This window comes from Schistocerca serialis, chromosome 10 (assembly GCF_023864345.2).
Source record: "Schistocerca serialis cubense isolate TAMUIC-IGC-003099 chromosome 10, iqSchSeri2.2, whole genome shotgun sequence".
Lineage (NCBI taxonomy): Eukaryota > Metazoa > Arthropoda > Insecta > Orthoptera > Acrididae > Schistocerca > Schistocerca serialis.
The window spans coordinates 128027382-128051483 of NC_064647.1; the positions used below are offsets into that span (position 1 = coordinate 128027382).

General features: G+C 45.5%; 1 protein-coding gene across 1 annotated transcript; it reads left to right on the forward strand.

The window, feature by feature from the left end:
* Nucleotides 1-130: 130 nt before the first annotated feature.
* Nucleotides 131-17664, forward strand: LOC126425018 (uncharacterized protein K02A2.6-like). The gene is made up of 2 exons (XM_050087925.1): nucleotides 131-202; nucleotides 15916-17664. Exon 2 carries the CDS (start codon nucleotides 16029-16031, stop codon nucleotides 17091-17093), a length of 1065 nt encoding a protein of 354 aa, XP_049943882.1. The 5' UTR covers nucleotides 131-202; nucleotides 15916-16028; the 3' UTR covers nucleotides 17094-17664.
* Nucleotides 17665-24102: the final 6438 nt, after the last annotated feature.

The window sequence follows — 24102 nt, forward strand, 5'->3', positions numbered from 1 at the left end:
GCTTAGGTTGCGCTAAAAACTATGAAGCACAATTGGAACTGAAAGTAAACGCGCAACCGAACTTTTTCAGAGAGCGCAATGTTCCCCACGCATTGCGTGATAAGGTCGCCGGAACATTAAACGATCTAGCATCACAAGGTGTGAGTGAATGTGCGCAATGCCTCTTTCATTTCAGCTCCGCTTCATCGCTTACGCCGTACAGGTGTTCCGTTCATCTGGACGACGGAATGCGAACGCGCCTTTCGCCAGTTGAAATCGGCGTTGAATTCTAATACTTGCCTTACGCCTTTCGATCCCCAGAAACCCCTATTGTTGATGGTAGATGCATCGGATTTAGGGATCGGTGCTGTGCTTGCGCACAAAGTTGGCTCGCATGATTGCCCTATTGCCTTTGCGTCAAAATTGCTCTCGTCTGCGCAAAGAAATTACTCACAGATAGAGAAAGAAGCTTTGGCTCTCGTGTTTGGTGTTACTAAGTTCCATGATTTCTTGTATGGTCGTCACTTTATCATCATCACCGACCACAAACCTTTGACATCGCTTTTTCATCCGACCAAGCCTGTAACTCCACGTACAGCGCAGAAATTCATTCGCTGGTCTATTTTCCTCTCGCAGTACCGCTACGATATCTTGTATCGGTCCACTGCTAAGCACGGAAACGCCGATGCGTTGTCCCGTTTGCCTGTTGCTGAGGATAAAGCATTCGATTCTTCCGAACTTGCTTGCATGTTCATTGATTCGGAAACCGATGAAGTGGTCGAATCGTTTCCGATTGATTTTCGTCGTGTAGCTACAGCCACAACTGCTGACCCTGTCCTGGCTACCGTTTTGCGTTTTGTTGCTACGCAATGGCCTTTGTCAAAGTCACGGATCGAGGATCCGTTGGTTCGCCGATTTTTTGCTCACAAGGAGAGACTTTTTGTTTGACATGGTGTTTTGTTGTTGCGTTCTGATAATGATCAGTCCCGAGTCGTGGTCCCATGTTCGTTACAGTCCTCTGTCTTACGGCTTCTTCACCAAGGACATTGGGGTATAGTGCGAACGAAACAACTTGCTCGTCAGCACTGTACTTGGTTCGGAATCGATGCTGCGATTACGAATATGTGTTCTTCTTGCATGGCGTGTGCCGAACAACAATCCGCACCGCCGCGGAAAGTCTTTGCATGGCCAAAAGCCACTTCCCCTTGGCAACGCTTGCACATTGATTTTGCTGGTCCATTCTGGAATGCTCGATGGTTGGTTCTGGTCGATGCCTTCAGTAATTTTCCTTTTGTTGTCCGGATGTCTTCCACGACGTCCTCCGCCACCATCCAAGCGTTGTCTGCTATCTTTTGCATTGAAGGTCTTCCGCAGACTATTGTTTCCGACAATGGCCCACAATTCATGTCCGCAGAATTTCAGTCATTCTGCCAGGCCAATGGTATCCAACATCTGACATCCGCGCCGTGTTCGCCTCAGTCAAACGGTGCCGCTGAACGATTGGTCCAGACTTTCAAGTCACAGATGTTGAAATTGAAAGAGTCGCATTCTCGGGAGGACGCATTGTTGCTCTTTTTGTCTTCGTATCGCTCTCAGCCCCGAGATGGTCGCTCGCTGGCTGAGTTGCTCCACGGTCGTCCTCATCGCACCTTGATGTCTTTGCTGCATCCGCCGCATCAGGTTCCTGTGCAGCGGCAGACTCCTGCTTTTGCTCCAGGCGACGTTGTATTTTATCGCAACTATCGAGGTTCACGGCGTTGGCTCGCAGGGCGCATTCTTCACTGCCTCGGCCGCGCGATGTATTTGGTTTTGGAGGCCTCTGGTGAGGTGCGTCGGCATCTCAATCAGCTGCGCCTCTGTCGTCGCACGGGTTCTGCCGCTCCCCGTCTGCTTTCAGCGACGGTGCCGTCAGGTCAGCGCCCTGGGGACCCATCTACTGGCTCGCCTCATCCCCAGGTGTTACCGACGATGCCTTCCATTTTGCCCCATGGCGACGTGCCGCCGCAGCCGCCGCCGCCGCCGCCTGTTCTCCCGCCGGCGCCGCCCGCATTCGACGCTTCGCTGCAGCCGCCCCGCGCCTCCCTGGGTCACGCGCCGCCGATCGCTTCCCGTGACCAGCTGTCCTCCGCCATGGAACTCTTGCCCCCTCCGGACCACATGGCGTCATCGCGCGTCGGATACCCCGACGCAATGGAGGTCGACCCTTTGGCCCCTCCTGTCTCTGTACGGGCGCATACACCGCATGTTGACGTGCACCCTGGACTAGGTTTTCAGGCGTTTCCTCGATCCCCTCGGACCGAATGGCCGGGTGCGGGTGGCACAGCCTCGCCTGTTGTTAGGCTCCCCACCTCATCGCATACGTCAACATGGGGTCCTCCCCACGGCGGGCGGAAGCCTTATCACACGACCGTTCGCCGATTTGCGGGGGAGGAATGTGGTGTCACCGCCAGACACCACACTTGCTAGGTGGTAGCTTAAATCGGCCGCGGTCCATTTAGTACATGTCGGACCCGCGTGTCGCCACTGTTTGATCGCAAACCTAGCGCCACCACAAGGCAGGTCTCGATATACGATAGAGCACTCGCCCCAGTTGTACGGACGACATTGCTAGCGACCATACGGACGAAGCCTTCCTCTCATTTGCCGAGAGACAGTTAGAATAGCCTTCTGCTAAGTCCATGGCTACGACCTAGCAAGGTGCCATTAGCCTTACCTACTTTGAGAGTTATAGTATAAATGTCTCAAGAAGAATGCTGTATTCATCAAAGAATAAAAGATAAGTATTTGAGGTGCTGCATACTTTTCTTATGAGAATTCACTACTTATCCTGTTCCAGAATTCACGCCCGTCTGCGTTAGATAGCGTGCCTATCGGCCCCCTCAAAATAACACTGTGTCGGCACTTCTGTCGACACATCAGATTCCTTTCCTTGCTGCAAGAAAGTACCACTTTATTAGTATTTAATGTGGTCTTCTGGTTGGAATTTGCTCAGACACGAGAGTCCATCAGAAATGGTGAGCATAATAGTTGAAATAGTGAAGGAAATGGAACATTCCCTACGAGTCTTCCACTATGTGGGACTTGCTTTAGTTAAATAATGTCGCTCTCTTATCAACTTTTTGTTTAAGAGTATTATTCTAAATTAATGATTGTGTCTGTCTAAGGAGAACTTATGAATTAAGCTAGTTAGTGTGGTGATGTTTTGACTGCTTGAGCAGTATCTGTTCTCAAGCTGGTCTTTACACAGAGCTCTATATTTGATGTACTTGCTACATGCCCTTCCAAGAATACACTACATAGTCTACTTTATAATGGGTTTTGTAGATTTGATTTATTCTACAACAAAATATGGTGACAGTTTGTAAAATTCTCTACTGGGTGGTAATAATTACATCCAAAAGAACAAACACCATATATACGAGGGTTGGAACTTAAATAGTGGCAACTATTTATTCAGAAGCAGTACAACAGAGTTATATGTTTGCACCTATTACTGTCCTTCAAAGTAGTCACCAGTGTTGTGCAGAACCCGTTGCCAGCAATGTGGAAGGTGGAGTATACTGTTAGCAGAGCCTGTTCTGCTGATAGTGTGAATGGAGCCATCTACTGCCAGTCAAATCTCTGGAACAGTTCTGAAGCGAATGCCACGAAGTGGTTCCTTCATCTTCAGAATCAAATCAATGTCACAAGGACTTAAGTCCAGGGAATATGGGGGATGGTACAGTACTCCCCAGTCCCATCGACCGAACAGAACAGCCACAGCTTGCACTGTATGCGCCCACACCTTGTCGTACAAAATGATTGGTGGGTTGCGCAGAAAGTGTTGCCGCTTCTTTCACAAAGCTGGTCACAGGTGATGCTCCAAAAACGAACAGTAATACTGCGCATTGATGGTCTGCCATGGAGGAACGCAATGTGTTAGGATAACACCATCACAGTCATACACGAGAATCACCATAACTTTAGAGCACTCCAATGGCACCATCAAAACACAACAGGCTGTGCTAATGGTATACTATGCCTTCCAGATCACTGCCAACGGGTTCTGCACAACGCTGGTGACTGCTTTGAACGACAGTAACAGGTACAAATATGTAACTCTGTTGTACTGGTTGTGATAAATAGTTGCCACTATTTAAGTTCCAACCCTCATATGTAACGGTAATAATTGGTATTAGTTTTGTACAAGGGAATTTGTACAAGGGAATTTTCCTACATGCTACAGTTGGTTTTATATAATTTTTGTTAAAGGGGGATTAGTTAACTTGGTGTAAGCAGTCAAGCTGATCTCTTATCTGGGATTAATTATGGAAATTAACATTAAGCTACAGGTTTAACTACTTAACCAGTCCTGAATGAGATTTTCACTCTGCAGCGGAGTGTGCGCTGATATGAAACTTCCTGGCAGATTAAAACTGTGTGCCCGACCGAGACTCGAACTCGGGACCTTTGCCTTTCGCGGGCAAGTGCTCTACCAACTGAGCTACCGAAGCACGACTCACGCCCGGTCCTCACAACTTCACTTCTGCCAGTATCTCATCTCCTACCTTCCAAACTTTACAAAAGCTCTCCTGCGAACCTTGCAGAACTAGCACTCCTGAAAGAAAGGATATTGCGGAGACATGGCTTAGCCACAGCCTGGGGGATGTTTTCAGAATGAGATTTTCACTCTGCAGCAGAGTGTGCGCTGATATGAAACTTCCTGGCAGATAAAAACTGTGTGCCCGACCGAGACTCGAACTCGGGACCTTTGCCTTTCGCGGGCAAGTGCTCTACCAACTGAGCTACCGAAGCACAACTCACGTCCTCTTTGCAGTTTAATCTACACGTATAGTTGTGAAGCACACTGTGCACACTGGGGGCTGTGAACGGTAACAAATGACTTTTATTGACTTCAGTACATGACACAGTGAGGCAGACATGCTTCTCTTCATTGTCCCTGGCTGGGACTGATTAAGGGGTGGCAGCTTCCATGCTGAGCCAGTGCCCCGCACTGCTGAGGATGGCAGCCTCCGGGGGCCACTGCTGATGACATCACCAGTGCTGTGCACTGCGGTACGGTGGCGTTCCACTCAAGAAACAGTTACTCGGCTCCACAGGAAGCCACAGTGGCAGAAAGTGGAGACTGCTCTGCGCGGGGTCTAACCTGTGACCTTCAGGTAGGCGTCGGCCAGCAGCTGGCACTGCAGTGCCGAGTCCCACTGGTGTCAGTGGTGTACCTGAGGTTGGTGGCCTGTGGCACCAAGTCCCGAGAAGGACTTAGTGCAGACAGCACACGCAGAATGGTCATCTCACTTCCTGACATCACTCTGGTGTCGTGGTGGTGCTGCTGGTTTCTGGCAATGAGAGGTGCTCCCTTCCTTAAAACTTAGATTTATTTGTTTATGACTACAGGGCAGCTGCTGTTAAAGAAACATTCTAAGGCAGCTCCCCAGCTACTTCTCCTTACTCTTACTAAAGACATATAATTTTTTGTGCAAAGAGTGAGCCATGGAATTACACTGCCCTCCCCTATGGAGAGGACCTGGCCCCTTGGTTCTTACTTTGACCTGTCTTCTCCTAACTCTACCCTTTAATATACACACACAAAAACATTTATCACTAGACTGGTTATTCCTGTTTACTAGATACTTACTAAAATAATCCTGTACTTAACAAACTACTCTTCACCCTTGCTTGGGGACTCCAGTCTACACCAATTCAGACTGCCTCGTCATCAGATACATAGAGGCTAAGCCAAGCAAAATCAGAGACACTATGGCAGTAGGAATAGTGACATTTACAGTCATGGTTACTTGACATCTGTCATCTCAATATTGGCTTACATGCTGCAGCAACTGATCTACCGTGACTCTCCCTTCCTTAGCAGCTTTTTTAACAATCACTCTCATCATCACAGCTGGCAAATGGGAGGTAAGCACCATTATATCACACATAGTCCCATTGACCAATAATCCACTACAACGTAGCTCTAAGCGTTTTGCTCCCATACCCCTTGTTCATAGCAATTTGCTACCACTGCTACATGGTTGTACACAGAGTATTATCCAGTGTAAACCTGATCTCTTAAAATACAGTTTTGACATGATCACCTCTTTCTGACAAGGACATTTCTCCATTCTACCTCTGAATAAGTACCTCTGAATAATTCCACCAGTACATTGTCCTCGATGGTGAGTGTTCGTCGGAGGTGAGGGTCTCATCTGGAGTCCCCCAGGGAAGTGTGGTAGGTCTGCAGTTGTTTTCTATCTACATAAATGATCTTTTGGATAGGGTGGATAGCAATGTGCGGCTGTTTGCTGATGATGCTGTGGTGTACGGGAAGGTGACGTCGTTGAGTGACTGTAGGAGGATACAAGATGACTTGGACAGGATTTGTGATTGGTGTAAAGAATGGCAGCTAACTCTAAATATAGATAAATGTAAATTAATGCAGATGAATAGGAAAAAGAATCCCATAAAGTTTGAATACTCCATTAGTAGTGTAGCGCTTGACACAGTCACGTCGATTAAATATTTGGGCGTAACATTGCAGAGCCATATGAAGTGGGACAAGCATGTAATGGCAGTTGTGGGGACGGCGGATAGTCGTCTTCGGTTCATTGGCAGAATTTTGGGAAGATGTGGTTCATCTGTAAAGGAGACCGCTTATAAAACACTAATACGACCTAGTCTTGAGTACTGCTCGAGCGTTTGGGACCCGTATGAGGTCGGATTGAGGGAGGACATAGAAGCAATTCAGAGGCGGGCTGCTAGATTTGTTACTGGTAGGTTTGATCACCACGTGAGTGTTACGGAAATGCTTCAGGAACTCGGGTGGAAGCCTCTGGAGGTAAGGAGGCATTCTTTTCGTGAATCATTACTGAGGAAATTTAGAGAACCAGCATTTGAGGCTGACTGCAGTAAAATTTTACTGCCGCCAACTTATATTTTGCGGAAAGACCGCAAAAATAAGATAAGAGAGATTAGGACTCGTACAGAGGCATGTAGGCAGTCATTTTTCCCTCGTTCTGTTTGGGAGTGGAACAGGGAGAGAAGATGCTAGTTGTGGTACGAGGTACACTCCGCCACGCACCCTATGGTGGATTGCGGAGTATGTATGTAAATGTAGATGTAGAATAACATGCACCTGGTTACTTTGTGTGCCACAGAGGAGGTAACCACGCCGCTCTGACAATGCTGGAGCTCACCCTCAGTCATCATCGTATGTCAATCCCTGTCTTCTGCTACACCCCTTCTTCTCTCACTTGCACAACCACACCAACTGCCACTATCTGCACCAGATATGTGTGCACTGTGTAACATTTACGTACCAAATGCTTGCTCACTACTGGTACCCTCACTGACACATACAGTTCTGCATTATCTGATGTCACTTCCACTGTTGCACTGCGATAGCAGAAAGGCAAATTCTGGCTACCTGCACCATTACTAGCTGCAGTTCTGACGGTAACTCTTTCTGTATCTTCCTCACTCCCTTCAAATATTGCACAGGGGACAGAAACTGCCCATGATTACTGGTGCATGGCTTGAAGTAAGTTTCTCAGCTCCACTCTTGCATCTCAAATGCTATCACCTAGCGATTGCAACAATCTTGTCAGTGAAACTTCCTGGCAGATTAAAACTGTGTGCCGGACCGAGACTCGAACTCAGGACCTTTGCCTTTCGCGGGCAAGTGCTCTACCAACTGAGCTACCCTAGCATGACTCACGCCCCATCCTCACAACTTTACTTCTGCCAGTACCTCATTCCTACCCTCCAAACTATACAGAAGCTCTCCTGCGAACCTAGCAGAACTAGCACTCCTGAAAGAAAGGATATTGCGGAGAAATGGATTAGCCACAGATCCTCACAACTTTACTTCTGCCAGTACCTCATTCCTACCCTCCAAACTATACAGAAGCTCTCCTGCGAACCTAGCAGAACTAGCACTCCTGAAAGAAAGGATATTGCGGAGAAATGGATTAGCCACAGCCTGGGGAATGCTTCCAGAATTCTGGAATAATAGTCACTGATTGGAACATGAACGATAAATGGTTCAGATGAGATGATAATAGGAGCTGGAGAAGAATGATAAAGATTGTGTTTGTAGGTAACGTAACCGATGAAGAGGTACTGAACTGAACTTGGGAGAAAAGATATCTATGGAACAAATTGACTAAGATGAGGGACTGGTTGATACGACCCATCTTGAGGCAACAAGGAATCGTAAATTTGCTAACGGAGTAAAGTTTACGAGGGTAAAATTGTAGATGGAGACAATGGCTGAGTGCAGTAAGTAGGTTCAAGTAGATTTCGTTGAAGTAGTTGTGGTGAGGTGAAGGGGATTGTACGAGATTAGTATTAGTATCGAAAGTAGCACACAGTTTTAATCTGCCAGGAAGTTTCATATCAGCGCACACTCCGCTGCAGAGTGAAAATCTCATTCTTGAAACATCCGCCAGGCTGTGGCTCAGTCATGTCTCCGCGATATCCTTTCTTTCAGGAGTGCTAGTTCTGCAAGGTTCGCAGGAGATCTTCTGTTAAGTTTGGAAGGTTGGGGACGAGGTACTGGCAGAAGTAAAGTTGTGAGGATGGGGCGTGAGTCGTGCTAGGGTAGCTCAGTTGGTAGAGCACTTGCCTGCGAAAGGCAAAGGTCCCGAGTTCGAGTCTCGGTCCGGCACACAGTTTTAATCTGCCACAAAGTTTCATATCACCGCACACTCCGCTGCAGAGTGAAAATCTCATTCTGGAATTTTGTCAGTGTTTTCGTCGCATCCAGTAACTGCATTCCTGCATATACAGTTTCTAGATCTTGATTCACAGTACTAGCCAATGGTCTAGCATACTCCATAACCTCCTCGGTAAGCTCCTGCAGCACGCACGTATTGTTTAGCACTGCTCCCTCCAGATTCATTATGTGTGTTGAGCACCATGGTGCTGTAACTCTGTTTGCCTCAGCCAACTCTTTCACGACTCCTACACTTTCATTCAATCTGCTCGTGTCACTTGTGCCTGCTGTCCCAAACAAGGTTTGTTGTATTCTAACTTCCGCATCTATCCGTTCCATTTTTACCCTTCTAGACCCATGCAGCAAGCCAACAGCTGGCACTGCACTAATTACCTCCTGCATCTGCTCTGTCAAACATGCATGTGCTGTGAGTAACTGTCTGTGATTCTAGGCAAATTCTATAAGCCACCTCATTACTAATCGTTAACTGTTGCACCCCTTAGAAAACCTCTTCAAAGCTTCCTTTCCTTGTTTCGTAGTTCTCAAACATTAAACACTGCACTCAGCAACCAGCTATGACTGGTCAATACGACATCCTGTTGCCTGAAAATGCAACTGCTCCATCCAGCGATGGTCCTGCAGGGCCCCTATTCCGCCTCTGGCAAAGGGGTACAGCTCTGCGAACAACAGTACTCTTCCCCTCTGGCCTTCCACCATATGGCAACCTGAGGGCAGGGACCAGTCTCACCTCCCATACCCTCAGAAGTCCACTATCTCTGACAGCACATGCCTCTGCATTGTTGTTGTTGTAGTCTTCAGTCCTGAGACTGGTTTGATGCATCTCTCCATGCTACTCTATCCTGTGCAAGCTTCTTCATCTCCCAGTACTTACTGCAACCTACATCCTTCTGAATCTGCTTAGTGTATTCATCTCTTGGTGTCCCTCTATGATTTTTACCCTCCACGCTGCCCTCCAATGCTACATTTGTGATCCCTTGATGCCTCAGAACATGTCCTATCAACCGGTCCCTTCTTCTTGTCAAGTTGTGCCACAGACTATTTCTCCCCAATTTTATTCAAAACCTCCTCATTAGTTATCTACCCATCTAATCTTCAGCATTCTTCTGTAGCACCACATTTCGAAGGCTTCTATTCTCTTCTTTTCCAAACTATTTATTGTCCATGTTTCACTTCCACACGTAGCTACACTCCATACAAATACTTTCAGAATCGACTTCCCGACACTTAAATCTATACTCGATGTTAACAAATTTCTCTTCTTCAGAAACGCTTTCCTTGCCATTGCCAGTCTACATTTTATATCCTCTCTACTTCGACCATCATCAGTTATTTTGCTCCCCAAATAGCAAAACTCCTTTTCTACTTTAAGTGTTTCATTTCCTAATCTAATTCCCTCAGCATCACCCGACTGAATTCGACTACATTCCATTATCCTTGTTTTGCTTTTGTTGATGTTCATCTTATATCCTCCTTTCAATACACTGTCCAATCCGTTCAACTGCTCTTCCAAGTCCTTTGCTGTCTCTGACCGAATTACAATGTCATCGGCGAACCTCAAAGTTTTTATTTCTTCTCCATGGATTTTTTTTTTAATACCTACTCCGAAGTTTTCTTTTGTTTCCCTTACTGCTTGCTCAATATACAGATTGAATAAAATCAGGGATAGGCTACAGCCCTGTCTCACTCCCTTCCCAACCACTGCTTCCCTTTCACGCCCCTCGACCCTTATAACTGCCATCTGGTTTCTGTACAAATTGTAAATAGCCTTTTGATCCCTGTATTTTACCCCTGCCACCTTTAGAATTTGAAAGAGAGTATTCCAGTCAACATTTTCAAAAGCTTTCTCTAAGTATACAAATGCTAGAAATGTAGGTTTGCCTTTCCTTAATCTTTCTTCTAAGATAAGTAGTGAGGTCAGTATTGCCTCACGTGTTCCAATATTTCTACGGAATCCAAACTGATCTTCACCGAGGTTGGCTTCTACCAGTTTTTCATTAGTCTGTAAAATATTCGCGTTAGTATTTTGCAGCTGTGACTTATTAAAATGATAGATCAGTAATTTTCACATCTGTCAACACCTGCTGTCTTTGGGATTGTAATTATTATATTCTTCTTGAAGTCTGAGGGTATTTCGCCTGTCTCATACATCTTGCTCACCAGATGGTCAGGACTGGCTCTCCCAAGGCCGTCAGTAGTTCTAATGGAATGTTGTCTACTCCCGGGGCCTTGTTTCGACACAGCTGTCTCAGTGCTCTGTCAAATTCTTCACGCAGTATCGTATCTCCCATTTCATCTTCATCTAGATCCTCTTCCATTTCCATAATATTGTCCTCAAGTACACAGCCCTTGTATAGACCCTCTATATACTCCTTCCACCTTTCTGCTTTCCCTTCTTTGCTTAAGAACTGGATTTTCATCTGAGCTCTTGATATTCATACAAGGTCTCTTTAATTTTCCTGTAGGCAGTATCTATCTTACCCCTAGTGAGATAAACCTCTACAGCCTTACATTTGTTCTCTAGCCAACCCTGCCTAGCCATTTTGCACTTCCTGTCGATCTCATTTTTGAGATGTTTGTATTCCTTTTTGCCTGCTTCATTTACTGCATTTTTATATTTTATCCTTTCATCAATTAAATTCAATATTTCTTCTGTTACCCAAGGATTTTTACTAGCCCTCGTCTTTTTACCTACTTGATCCTCTGCTGCCTTCACTACTTCATCCCTCAGAGCTACCCATTCTTCTTCTACCGTATTTCTTTCCCCCCTTCATGACAATTGTTCCCTTATGCTCTTCCTGCAACTCTGTATAACCTCTGGTTTAGTCAGTTTATCCAGGTCCCATCTCCTTAAATTCTCACCTTTTGCAGTCTCTGCATAGCATAGATAAATTATAACTAAAACACAATCATAACTAAATCAATGTCAATCATAGACTATAAATAAAAGAAAACAAAATAAGATTCTCCAAACATAATACAGAACCATTACTTCTTAGATCTCAACACACATCGCACATGCAGTATCGGAACCTTCTCCTTTTGTTGTCCATCCCTTGATTTCTTCTTCCCTGGCTCCTTCCTTATTTTCATTCCCATTTCCTGAGCATCTCTTCTGGCACACTCTTTTAAATGGTCATAAATGCCCAACATGTACAACTGTTGATCTTGTAGGCATTTGTAGTTTAACATTTACTCCTGAAGTAATGTCGATTACATGGTTGGGCCCTCATACTGTGTTACAAACAATGTTTTTTCCTCCGGACCCTGAGGACTGGATAACATCATCATCTGCTGCCTTTCTCTGTACTGTGGTACTGTTCCCGCTCACTTCACTGCATCTTCTTGTTTTTCCAATGCCTCTGTATTTGACCACTGGACCCTTCTCCACACTTCCTTCACTTTTCTTGCAAATTCTTGGACTGACTGTGTTCCTATCTCCTTTTTGTCTAATCATGTCAAATGATGATGGCATCTTCTTCCTATACACCATGTCAGATGGGAACTATCATTTCCTCGTGTGTTCTTGGAGTTGTAGGCATTCACAAAAAAGCATAATATGCATCCCAATCCAGAAGGTGTGCACTCATCTAATAACCCAGCATTTTCCCAATCATCTGGAGCCATTCTGTCCTTCCACTAGCCTGAGGATGAAATGGACTTGTTCTTAATTTTTTCACTCTTAGTCACCATAACACCTTTTTCATCAAGTCTGACATGAAGTCTGTCATCTGGTCTGTAATTATTGCACTGGTACCTCAAAGTTCAATATCCACCTGTTCACCAATGCTGGTGTGACTGTGTCTGCCTGCTGGTTCAGCATTGGCACCTTCTCTATGTTACGAGAAAAATTATCTATTATTGTCAGCACATTATCTATTATTGTCAGCACAAAACGATTACCTATTGGTGTACAGATGAATGATTCTAATACATCCACCCCAATGAAACTGAATGGTTCTGTTGCTTCTGGGAGCCTCTGTAACACCACCTGTTTCTGACTCAGATCTGTTCACTGCACACACTCTACACAGCTTCTAACATACTGATCCACAGCTTCTAACATTTGATCCACATTCCCCTTTCTACCCCACCACCAGTATTTCTCTGCCATTCTATGATTCACTGCTCTGATACCCCAATGACCTGAAAACATACGATAATGCATCTCGTGTAACACATCTTCTTTCAGTACTGTTGGCACAACCATCCATGGACCTAAATCTGTCTTTCTGTACAACTATCACACGCACTAAACTGCTGCTGCTTGCAGTATTGCATTCATTCTTCATCGCTGCTCTGTGCAACCTGCCATTCCTAAAAGTCTGGAGCAAGTGTTTGTATCACTGCCATCTTTCTGTTCAATCCATCTGCATTTCCATGTTCCTTCCCAGGTTTGTGTATTACTTTGTACCCAAATTCATTAAGTTTCACAGCCCGCCTCATCAATATACCGGATCCACCCTTCAAACCTAGTAACTAGTTCAAAGCAGCATGGTCCAGGACTACTGTGAATTCTCTACCATATAGGTAATACCAAAAATATATTACTCCATACATCAAGCAAAGCATTTCTTTCTCCATTGTGGATCACTTCCTCTGCACTCTGTTCAACTGTCTCAATGCAAAAGCAACAGGATGTTGCTGACCACTCATTTCCTGACTTAAAAGACACCCAAGAGCATGATTTGATGCATCACAGGACAATATAAACTCCGTTTGAAAAAATGGAAACATCAATGCCAGACTCAACATTAATACTTTCCTGAATTCACCAAATACTTGTGGCATTCTACCAGCCATACAAAACTAACAACCTTCTTTAACAACTGCATAAGAGGTTATACTACATCAGCAAATCCTCTCACAAATTTCCTACGATAATCTGCGAGAGAGAGAACATGTTATAATTCCTTGGGTGTTTTTGGTGTTGAAAATCATATATTGTTTTCACTAACCTTGGATCTGTCCTCCAATATCCTTAATAACAAACAGGCTGCTCCTAGCCTCTTGAACACGTCCCTCACACATTGTCTACGTTCTTCCATATCCCTTGAAAAGACGATTTTGTCATCAAGATTCACTACTGGAATGTTGTCACTGAGTTCTTCGACCCAAAAGGCATCCCTCTATCCACTCTTCTCAGTCCATTTTTGAGAAGCATCGGCATTGTCCTATAATATCTACCATCTCCATGATGTTTGGAATTGAGGAATCGTCTGTCACATCTTACTACTTAAGTAGTGGTAAACACAACAAAAGCGATATTTCCTAGATCCATCCACAGACTTTTTGACCATGATTACAATTCACAGCTCCTGGACCCCCTCCCAGGGGTTACTACACTCCTCTGTTACCCTGTCGCCAACTGTTGATTTGTAAACACTGGTTGCAGTGATCCTTTTACTCAATATGGTCTTTAGTAAACTGGGGCTATGTTTCCCATTGGATTCCTGTACTGTGCAATTGATGTAGCAGGCAAGGGTCCTTGCAGAAAAAATAAGGTCTTGAAACTCCAGGAGCAGGTGTTCTATTTGCATCCTCTCAATTCCCTTCAAATGCTTCATGTTTCACAAAATGCAGTTCTGTGCCCTTCTGTGGACTATACTCTCTGTGCGACAATCTTCCTTGTCCAGAATCCTCAGCATGGCCTCCTTTCAATAACTTCACTTTCTTGGTGTCAAAATTATCTATATTCACAGATACTACCTTGCTTCTTCCCTCTCCTGTACATGTATGACACCTCCTTTACTAAACAAAAAGCTGTATCCAATACTTCATTATCTTTTAGGAGTTCCACTATACACAACACATTAACTGGTAACTCAGGCTCCACATTCAGCCACAGAGACTTTTACAATACCTCCCGACATACAATCATGCGAATAAAGCCTTAACGTCATTGCTCATGGTTTAATTGGAATGTCTCGTGTGGTGTCACCGCCAGACACCACACTTGCTAGGTGGTAGCTTAAATCGGCCGCGGTCCGTTTAGTACATGTCGGACCCGCGTGTCGCCACTGTGTAATCGCAGACCTAGCGCCACCACAAGGCAGGTCTCGTGAGACGATATAGCACTCGCCCCAGTTGTACGAGGAGATTGCTAGCGACCATACGGACGAAGCCTTCCTCTCATTTGCCGAGAGCCAGTTAGAATAGCCTTCTGCTAAGTCCATGGCTACGACCTAGCAAGGCTCCATTAGCCTTACCTACTTTGAGAGTTATAGTATAAATGTCTCAAGAAGAATGCTGTAGTCATCAACTAATAAAGTTAAGTATAAAGCAGTTACGTACTTTTCTTGCTACCATTCAATAGTTATCCTGTTCCAGAATTCACGCCCGTCGGCGTGTGTGTGTACGCGTGCCTTCCTTTCTTTCGGCTACCCGTCACTGTGGACTGGCTGCCTTGTCAGTCCACTTCATTGGCACTGAGTCTACAACGGATCTTGTGTTTTGCTTTGCCCTAATTTATTTGTGTCATGGCTTCGCCAGATGTACTGTCCGAATTTTATCGCTTGCAGAATCAGCAGACGCAGGCGTTATTGGATGCCCTTGGACAGCTCGTCCAGGGTCAACGTGCGCTGCACACCGATGCGGCCGCCGCCGCTTCACCGCTACCGCAGCCACAACACGCAGTTGCACCGCCTTTTAGGCACTACGACCCGAACCAAGAGACCTGGCACGAGTGGTCCCGACAGTTCGCCTTCCACCTCGCTGCCTACAGAATTCAAGGTAATGAGCGGCAGCCGTTTTTGCTTTCTTGTGTCGGTGTGTCCACATACCGTGTGATAGTGAAATTGTTTCCCCGACGCGACGTAGCAACTCTGTCCTACGAGGAAATTTTGTCTGCATTGGATGTCTATTTCAAAGAAACGCAAACTATCTGGACGATATAGTGATCTCTGGACAGACAGAAGAAGATCATCTTGCGAACCTCCGAACATTATTTCAGGTCTTGCGACAAAATGGTCTTCGCTTGAGGAAGGACAAATGTGTGTTTTTTGCTCGTGACTTACCATACCTGGGCCATGTCATCAATGCCCAAGGCATACATCCGAGTCCAGAGCACCTCCGTGCCATACAAGATTTACCTTCCCCTCGCAATGTGAAACAGCTACAGAGTGTGTTGGGTAAAATTACCTATTATCACAAATTTATGCACAATGCCTCTTCCATTTCAGCTCCGCTTCATCGCTTACGCCGTAAAGGTGTTCCGTTCGTCTGGACGACGGAATGCGAACGCGCCTTTCGCCAGTTGAAATCGGCGTTGCTTTCTAATACGTGCCTTACGCCATTCGATCCCCAGAAACCCCTTTTGTTGATGGTAGATGCATCAGATTTCGGGATCGGTGCTGTGCTTGCGCACAAAGTTGGCTCCCATGATCGCCCTATTGCCTTTGCGTCCAAATTGCTCTCGTCTGCGCAAAGAAATTATTCACAGATAGAGAAAGAAGCTTTGGCTCTCGTGTTTGGTGTTACTAAGTTCCATGATTTCTTGTATGGTCGTCACTTCACCATCATCACAGACCACAAACCTTTGACATCGCTTTTTCATCCGACCAAGCCTGTAACTCCACGTACAGCGCAGAAATTCATTCGCTGGTCTATTTTCCTCTCGCAGTACCGCTACGATATCTTGTATCGGTCCACTGCTAAGCACGGAAACGCCGATGCGTTGTCCCGTTTGCCTGTTGCTGAGGATAAAGCATTCGATTCTTCCGAACTTGCTTGCATGTTCATTGATTCGGAAACCGATGAAGTGGTCGAATCGTTTCCGATTGATTTTCGTCGTGTCGCTACAGCCACAGCTGCTGACCCTGTCCTTGCTACTGTTTTGCGTTTTGTTGCTACGCAATGGCCTTTGTCAAAGTCTCGGATCGAGGATCCGTTGGTTCGCCGATTTTTTGCTCACAAGGAGAGACTTTTTGTTCGACGTGGTGTTTTGTTGTTGCGTTCTGATAATGATCAGTCCAGAGTCGTGGTCCCACGTTCGTTACAGTCCTCTGTTTTACGGCTTCTTCACCAAGGACATTGGGGTATAGTGCGAACGAAACAACTTGCTCGTCAGCACTGTACTTGGTTCGGAATCGATGCCGCGATTACGAATATGTGTTCTTCTTGCATGGCGTGTGCCGAACAACAATCCGCACCGCCGCGGAAAGTCTTTGCATGGCCAAAAGCCCCTTCCCCTTGGCAACGCTTGCACATTGATTTTGCAGGTCCATTCTGGAATGCTCGATGGTTGGTTCTGGTCGATGCCTTCAGTAATTTTCCTTTTGTTGTCCGGATGTCTTCCACGACGTCCTCCGCCACCATCCAAGCGTTGTCTTCTATCTTTTGCATTGAAGGTCTTCCGCAGACTATTGTTTCCGACAATGGCCCATAATTCATGTCCGCAGAATTTCAGTCATTCTGCCAGGCCAATGGTATTCAACATCTGACATCCGCGCCGTTTTCGCCTCAGTCAAACGGTGCCGCTGAACGATTGGTCCGGACTTTCAAGTCACAGATGTTGAAAGAGTCGCATTCTCGGGAGGACGCATTGTTGCTCTTTTTGTCTTCGTATCGCTCTCAGCCCCGAGATGGTCGCTCGCCGGCTGAGTTGCTCCACGGTCGTCCTCATCGCACCTTGATGTCTTTGCTGCATCCGCCGCATCAGGTTCCTTTGCAGCGGCAGACTCCTGCTTTTGCTCCAGGCGACGTTGTATTTTATCGCAACTATCGCGGTTCACGGCGTTGGCTCGCAGGGCGCATTCTTCGCTGCCTCGGCCGCGCGATGTATTTGGTTTTGGGGGCCTCTGGTGAGGTGCGTCGGCATCTCAATCAGCTGCGCCTCTGTCGTCGCACGGGTTCTGCCGCTCCCCGTCTGCTTTCAGCGACGGTGCCGTCCGGTCAGCGCCCTGGGGACCCATCTACTGGCTCGCCTCATCCCCAGGTGTTACCGACGATGCCTTCCCTTTTGCCCCATGGCGCCGCAGCCGCAGCCGCAGCCGCCGCCGCCGCCGCCGCCGCCGCCGCCGCCTGTTCTCCCGCCGGCGCCGCCCGCATTAGACGCTTCGCTGCAGCCGCCAAGCGCCTCCCAGGGTCACGCGCCGCCGATCGCTTCCCGTGACCAGCTGTCCTCCGCCATGGAACTCCCGACCGCTCCGGACCACATGACGTCATCGCGCGTCGGCTACCCCGACGCAATGGAGTTCGACACTTCGGCCCCTCATGTTTCTTTACGGGCGCATACACCGCATGTTGACGTGCACCCTGGACTAGCTTTTCAGGCGTTTCCTAGCTCCCCTCGGACCAAATGGCCGGGTGCGGGTGGCACAGCCTCGCCTGTTGTTAGGCTCCCCACCTCGTCGCATACGTCAACATGGGGTCCTCCCCACGGCGGGCGGAAGCCTTATCTCACGACCGTTCGCCGATTTGCGGGGGAGGAATGTGGTGTCACCGCCAGACACCACACTTGCTAGGTGGTAGCTTAAATCGGCCGCGGTCCATTTAGTACATGTCGGACCCGCGTGTCGCCACTGTGTAATCGCAGACCTAGCGCCACCACAAGGCAGGTCTCGTGAGACGATATAGCACTCGCCCCAGTTGTACGAGGAGATTGCTAGCGACCATACGGACGAAGCCTTCCTCTCATTTGCCGAGAGACAGTTAGAATAGCCTTCTGCTAAGTCCATGGCTACGACCTAGCAAGGCGCCATTAGCCTTACCTACTTTGAGAGTTATAGTATAAATGTCTCAAGATGAATGCTGTAGTCATCAACTAATAAAGTTAAGTATAAAGCAGTTACGTACTTTTCTTGCTACCATTCAATAGTTATCCTGTTCCAGAATTCACGCCCGTCGGCGTGTGTGTGTACGCGTGCCTTCCTTTCTTTCGGCTACCCGTCACTGTGGACTGGCTGCCTTGCCAGTCCACTTCATCTCGTATACCAGATGCTCCTTGTGGCAAATCATCACTGACAACAGTGTCCCCTAATTGGAATGTCCTCCCACTAAGTTCCACTATACATGAACGGCTTATTTCAATAGCGGTACAAGTCCACTTTTGTTCATTTTGAGTCCTAAAGTTAAATGAGCGCTGAAAAATCTGCGGTTGAGATACCAGAAATATTCAAGCATAAGGCTTCTTGCTAGAGATGAAACTTTCTTTCTGTTTGTTTGGACCATTAATTTCAGAAGCATTATAGGCATAAAAGTGGAGGTAATGGACTTGTACCACTATTGAAATAAGCCCTTCATATCACAGACGCTCAGTTATGGCATGATGTTGATGCAGTAAGCCTAATCCCAAGATTGTGCTGTAGCCTTCGCTTACACGAGACACCACCTTCACACTGTCTAAACTCGGTAGTTTCAAACGAAAAATTCATCATGGTTGTACATCATTATCGCCTACTCCACGCAACTTGTGCTGTGTTGAGTTCCCCCTCAATGCCACTGACACATGCTCCCCTTCGTACAGTAACACTTAATATTATCTACCATTTCTTACTCCCATTATGGCACGTTCTGTCTCTACATTCATTTTCACTCAATTCATTTTCACAAGGAACTCCTGCCGGCAGCTTTGGGGTTCTCTCTTAAGTACAACAAACTCTTCCTACCTCCCAGATCACTTCTACTATTACCCCTGTATCCCTGTTGATGACCTACACCTCCTCCACTACCATTACCAATAAATTGCTGGTAATCCCTGTTATCCCCAACCAACGCCTCTGTGGATGGTACCACTGCCTTTGCACATGCTCTGTTCAGCCACAATTAAAACACTTTACATTTGCTGCAAACATGTCTGGAATCAAGTGCCTGTTGCTCGAACTCCTGCAGTATCACTTTCTTCACCAACTTATTCTGTGACAATTTGGCCGGCCGAAGTGGCCGTGCGGTTAAAGGCGCTGCAGTCTGGAACCGCAAGACCGCTACGGTCGCAGGTTCGAATCCTGCCTCGGGCATGGATGTTTGTGATGTCCTTAGGTTAGTTAGGTTTAACTAGTTCTAAGTTCTAGGGGACTAATGACCTCAGCAGTTGAGTCCCATAGTGCTCAGAGCCATTTGAACCATTTTGTGACAATTTGTATGTGTGCACATTCATTTTCCTAATTCTATCAGTGAAGTTTTCGACTGCCTAACTATGCCTTCTCAACACCATACCCAGCTGCTCACAAAAAAAACGTGGACTACTTTTGCTTTTTATACTGCTGCTCCAACCCTGCCTCAGTTGATCAAATGTTTCTGCAATGTGTAACGCTTCTGTGCACTTCACAAACAACTTCGCCTCACCAATTTTCAAGTGCAGCTGTTGAATTATTTCAATTTTCAAAGCAGCTGAATCATACAAATTTCCCTTTAGACGCCTTTATGTCACAACAAGTATGTTATGGAGCTTCCTGCAGAGCACGGACCATTTGAGAGAAGTAGAGAATGTAAAGCTTTGTCAACGAAAATATTAACCAACAATACAATTGTGAAGACTTTTGAAAAATACCTAAACACTACCCAAAGAGGCCTTGAAGGCCAAATGGTACCGACAGATCGCCATATCATCCTCTGCTCATAGACGTCACTGGATGCAGATCTGGAGGAGTATGTGGTCAGCACACCGCTCTCTCAGCCATCGTCAGTTTTTGTGATGGGAGTTGCTACTTCTCAATCAAGTAGTTCCTCAACTGGTCTCACTGAATATAAATGTTCATGGCTATATAATTCAGTGTTTTTTTTTAAAAAAAAAAACAACAGAAGAATAGTAAATGACTGCTATATTGAGATTAAATGTACATCTATTTTTCAATTTTGCCATCCACATTGCATGTGAGTGTCCTATTCCAGCAAAGCAGATAAGCAGTGGAGGTTAATCTCATCTTTATTAGGTAAACATTTGCTAAAATAGTTTTTCCTGTAGGTTTCAAATAACATTACATTTTCTGTGCTTGTACGAGGTGCATTCAAGTTCTAAGGCCTCCGATTTTTTTTCTAATTAACTACTCACCCGAAATCGATGAAACTGGCGTTACTTCTCGACGTAATCGCCCTGCAGACGTACACATTTTTCACAACGCTGACGCCATGATTCCATGGCAGCGGCGAAGGCTTCTTTAGGAGTCTGTTTTCACCACTGGAAAATCGCTGAGGCAATAGCAGCACAGCTGGTGAATGTGCGGCCACGGAGAGTGTCTTTCATTGTTGGAAAAAGCCAAAAGTCACTAAGGAGCCAGGGCAGGTGAGTAGGGAGCATGAGGAATCACTTCAAAGTTGTTATCACGAAGAAACTGTTGCGTAACGTTAGGTCGACGTGCGGGTGCGTTGTCTTGGTGAAACAGCCCTTTCCGGACGTTTTTGTTGCAGTGCAGGAAGGAATTTGTTCTTCAAAACATTTTCGTAGGATGCACCTGTTACCATAGTGCCCTTTGGAATGCAATGGGTAAGGATTACGCCCTCGCTGTCCCAGAACAAGAACACCATCATTTTTTCAGCACTGGCGGTTACCCGAAATTTTTTTGGTGACGGTGTATCTGTGTGCTTCCATTGAGCTGACTGGCGCTTTGTTTCTGGATTGAAAAATGGCATCCACGTCTCATCCACTGTCACAACCGACGAAAAGAAAGTCCCATTCATGCTGTCGTTGCGCGTCAACATTGCTTGGCAACATGCCACACGGGCAGCCATGTGGTCGTCCGTCAGCATTCGTGGCACCCACCTGGATGACACTTTTCGTCTTTTCAGGTCGTCATGCAGGATTGTGTGCACAGAACCCACAGAAATGCCAACTCTGGAGGCGATCTGTCCAACAGTCATTCGGCGATCCCCCAAAACAATTCTCTCCACTTTCTCGATCATGTCGTCAGACCGGCTTGTGCGAGCCCAAGGTTGTTTCGGTTTGTTGTCACACGATGTTCTGCCTTCATTAAACTGTCGCACCCACGAACGCACTTTCGACACATCCGTAACTCCATCACCACATGTCTCCTTCAACTGTCAATGAATTTCAATTGGTTTCACACCACGCAAATTCAGAAAACGAATGACTGTACACTGTTCAAGTAAGGAAAACGTCACCATTTTAAGTATTTAAAACAGTTCTCATTCTCGACGCTGGTGGTAAAATTCCATCTGCCGTACAGTGCTGCCATCTCTGGGACATATTGACAATGAATGCGGCCTCTTTTTAAAACAATGCACATGTTTCTATCTCTTTCCAGTCCGGAGAAAAAAAATCGGAGGCCTTAGAACTTGAATGCACCTCGTACTTAGTACTGATGATCACAAACTCAAATCATATTCAAGTAACAGTAACAATGTAAATTAAATATATCAATATTCAAACACCTACTACGCTGTCATTTTACTTTACACTAATGAATCCTGCTGCAAGGAGGTTGATGTACCTGCTTACCTGTAACCGATGTCTGCTTACTTTCAGCCATCCTGTCCTTCTATTATGATGACACAGCACCTAAATGAGCAAAATAGTTAGTTGGATGTTGTGGGTAGTATTTCTGTATCATAAAAATGTACCATTATACATTAATAGAATGCCAAAATTCAATCAAATTAAAACACACATATGCATGCGCACACAAAATCTGGATCAAATACACATCAAGACTTCAGTATCCAACACTGACGTAGCAGAAGTAATGAAAAGTCAAAGTCAAACATTTAATCCAGAATACAAGATGGAATTTTATTTGTTTGACTGTCTCTATTTTATGCTCATGGGTGCCAGAAGAAATTTTTCAGAGGGGGCAGGGAGTTGGGCAGACTCTAAAATTGCCATTTTTATATAGATGAGTTGTTCAGCTTTGAGACGTTATGCAATGAGAACTGAATTTTCCAGATGACACTAAGAACTTATTATATTCCAGAGGATTGATGTTTATTTACTCAATACATGAATTACAACTCTGTGCTCCACATTTCAGGAGGGAGGGAGGCAAATGTCCCCTCTTGTGGCTCCTATAGATGCAGCAATAATGAAAATTATACTGGAAATCAGTATATGAAGTAAGTTCAATCACATTTGTCACACACTTCTGGGCACAAAATTCCAGTGTTTTGTTCCGCGGAGAACCGGCTCTCAAAATTGGTTTTCAACAGGGTCTGTTTGTAAGAAAGGACAATACTGCAAAACCTTTCTCAAGTCAGTAGCAGAAATTACAGCCAGTTCACACCTGCCATCACAAACTTATCACATGGTTCAAAACATACCACAGAGTACTCCAAATGGTGGAAATTCACACAGGCCATCATCATGTCACACATATCACATCACAACATCGTCAACGTTTACGGGAGGCAAATTTTGATGGCGTCGTCATCTGCCAACGTCAGAAGTTAACATATTTTGCCGTGCTCGCTGTTGTAAAAGCAGCGGGTTCGTGCTTTCGAGTCTTCTTAATCTTTATTTTTATTACCTTGTTTGTTTTTCGTGGCAACTTGCGAATTTTATATGACAACTAGGTATTTTGTTCTATTTATTGTTCTTCCATAAACGAGATATCTGAAAGTGGAAAATTGTTACGTTTTACAATAACAGAACGAATCTGACACTGTTGTTGTGGACTTTATATCAACGACTGCTTTTACACAGTTCTCGATGCTACTCTATCCTGTGCGAGCCCCATCATCTCCCAATAACTACTGCAACCCGCATCCTTCTAAATCTGCTTACTGTATCGTATTTCGTATCTTGGTTTTCCCTCGAGGATTTTTACCCCCTCCCCAACGGTTCCCTCCAGTACTAAATTGGATCTGACGCTACACTATGTATAAGTAAGAACGTAAGTTGATGAACAGTTTTCATTAAATAACATTTTTAAGTGAAAAGCTCGCCTCTGATGGAGAAAAATAACATCTGTTTACGACGTTATTAACTATGTAAGGAAAAAAACAACATAATGGATAAGAAAAAAGGCCCTTACAAATATTGTTTGATGTGTTACAATGTGTGTATATTTTCAATAGAAAATAAATATGGATGTTTTGAAATGTTGCTTAATTTCTCAGCGCTTTGCGAAAACCGAATTCCGGAAATCATTTACATGTTAAGGTCTAAAGGCGATTAGCTAGCCCAGTTACACATGGCGTCTGGAAAACATATGATCCATTTTCTGATTCATTAAACACAGTCGTTATCTGTCTTCACTCAAATACTACAGACAGAGAGCTTCATGCTCAGTCTTATAGTTCTACTTCTCCTTCAATGCGCAATAAATCCATAATAATCCAGACGTAACTTGACAGCCCAAACACGTTTTAAAACCGGAGGCGTATATATGGGAGCGAAAATGGATTGCGGGATTGAAAAACCAGTAGGTAGAAGCGGATTTCCAGAACCAATTTTGAAGTGTTTGCATGACTACCCAGAAGTGGTATTGGGAAATCGGGTTACGTAA

What these genes read in the sequence shown, in the direction of transcription:
- LOC126425018 (XM_050087925.1), top strand. Translation starts at nt 16,029, where the DNA reads ATGGTAGATGCATCAGATTTCGGGATCGGTGCTGTGCTTGCGCACAAA.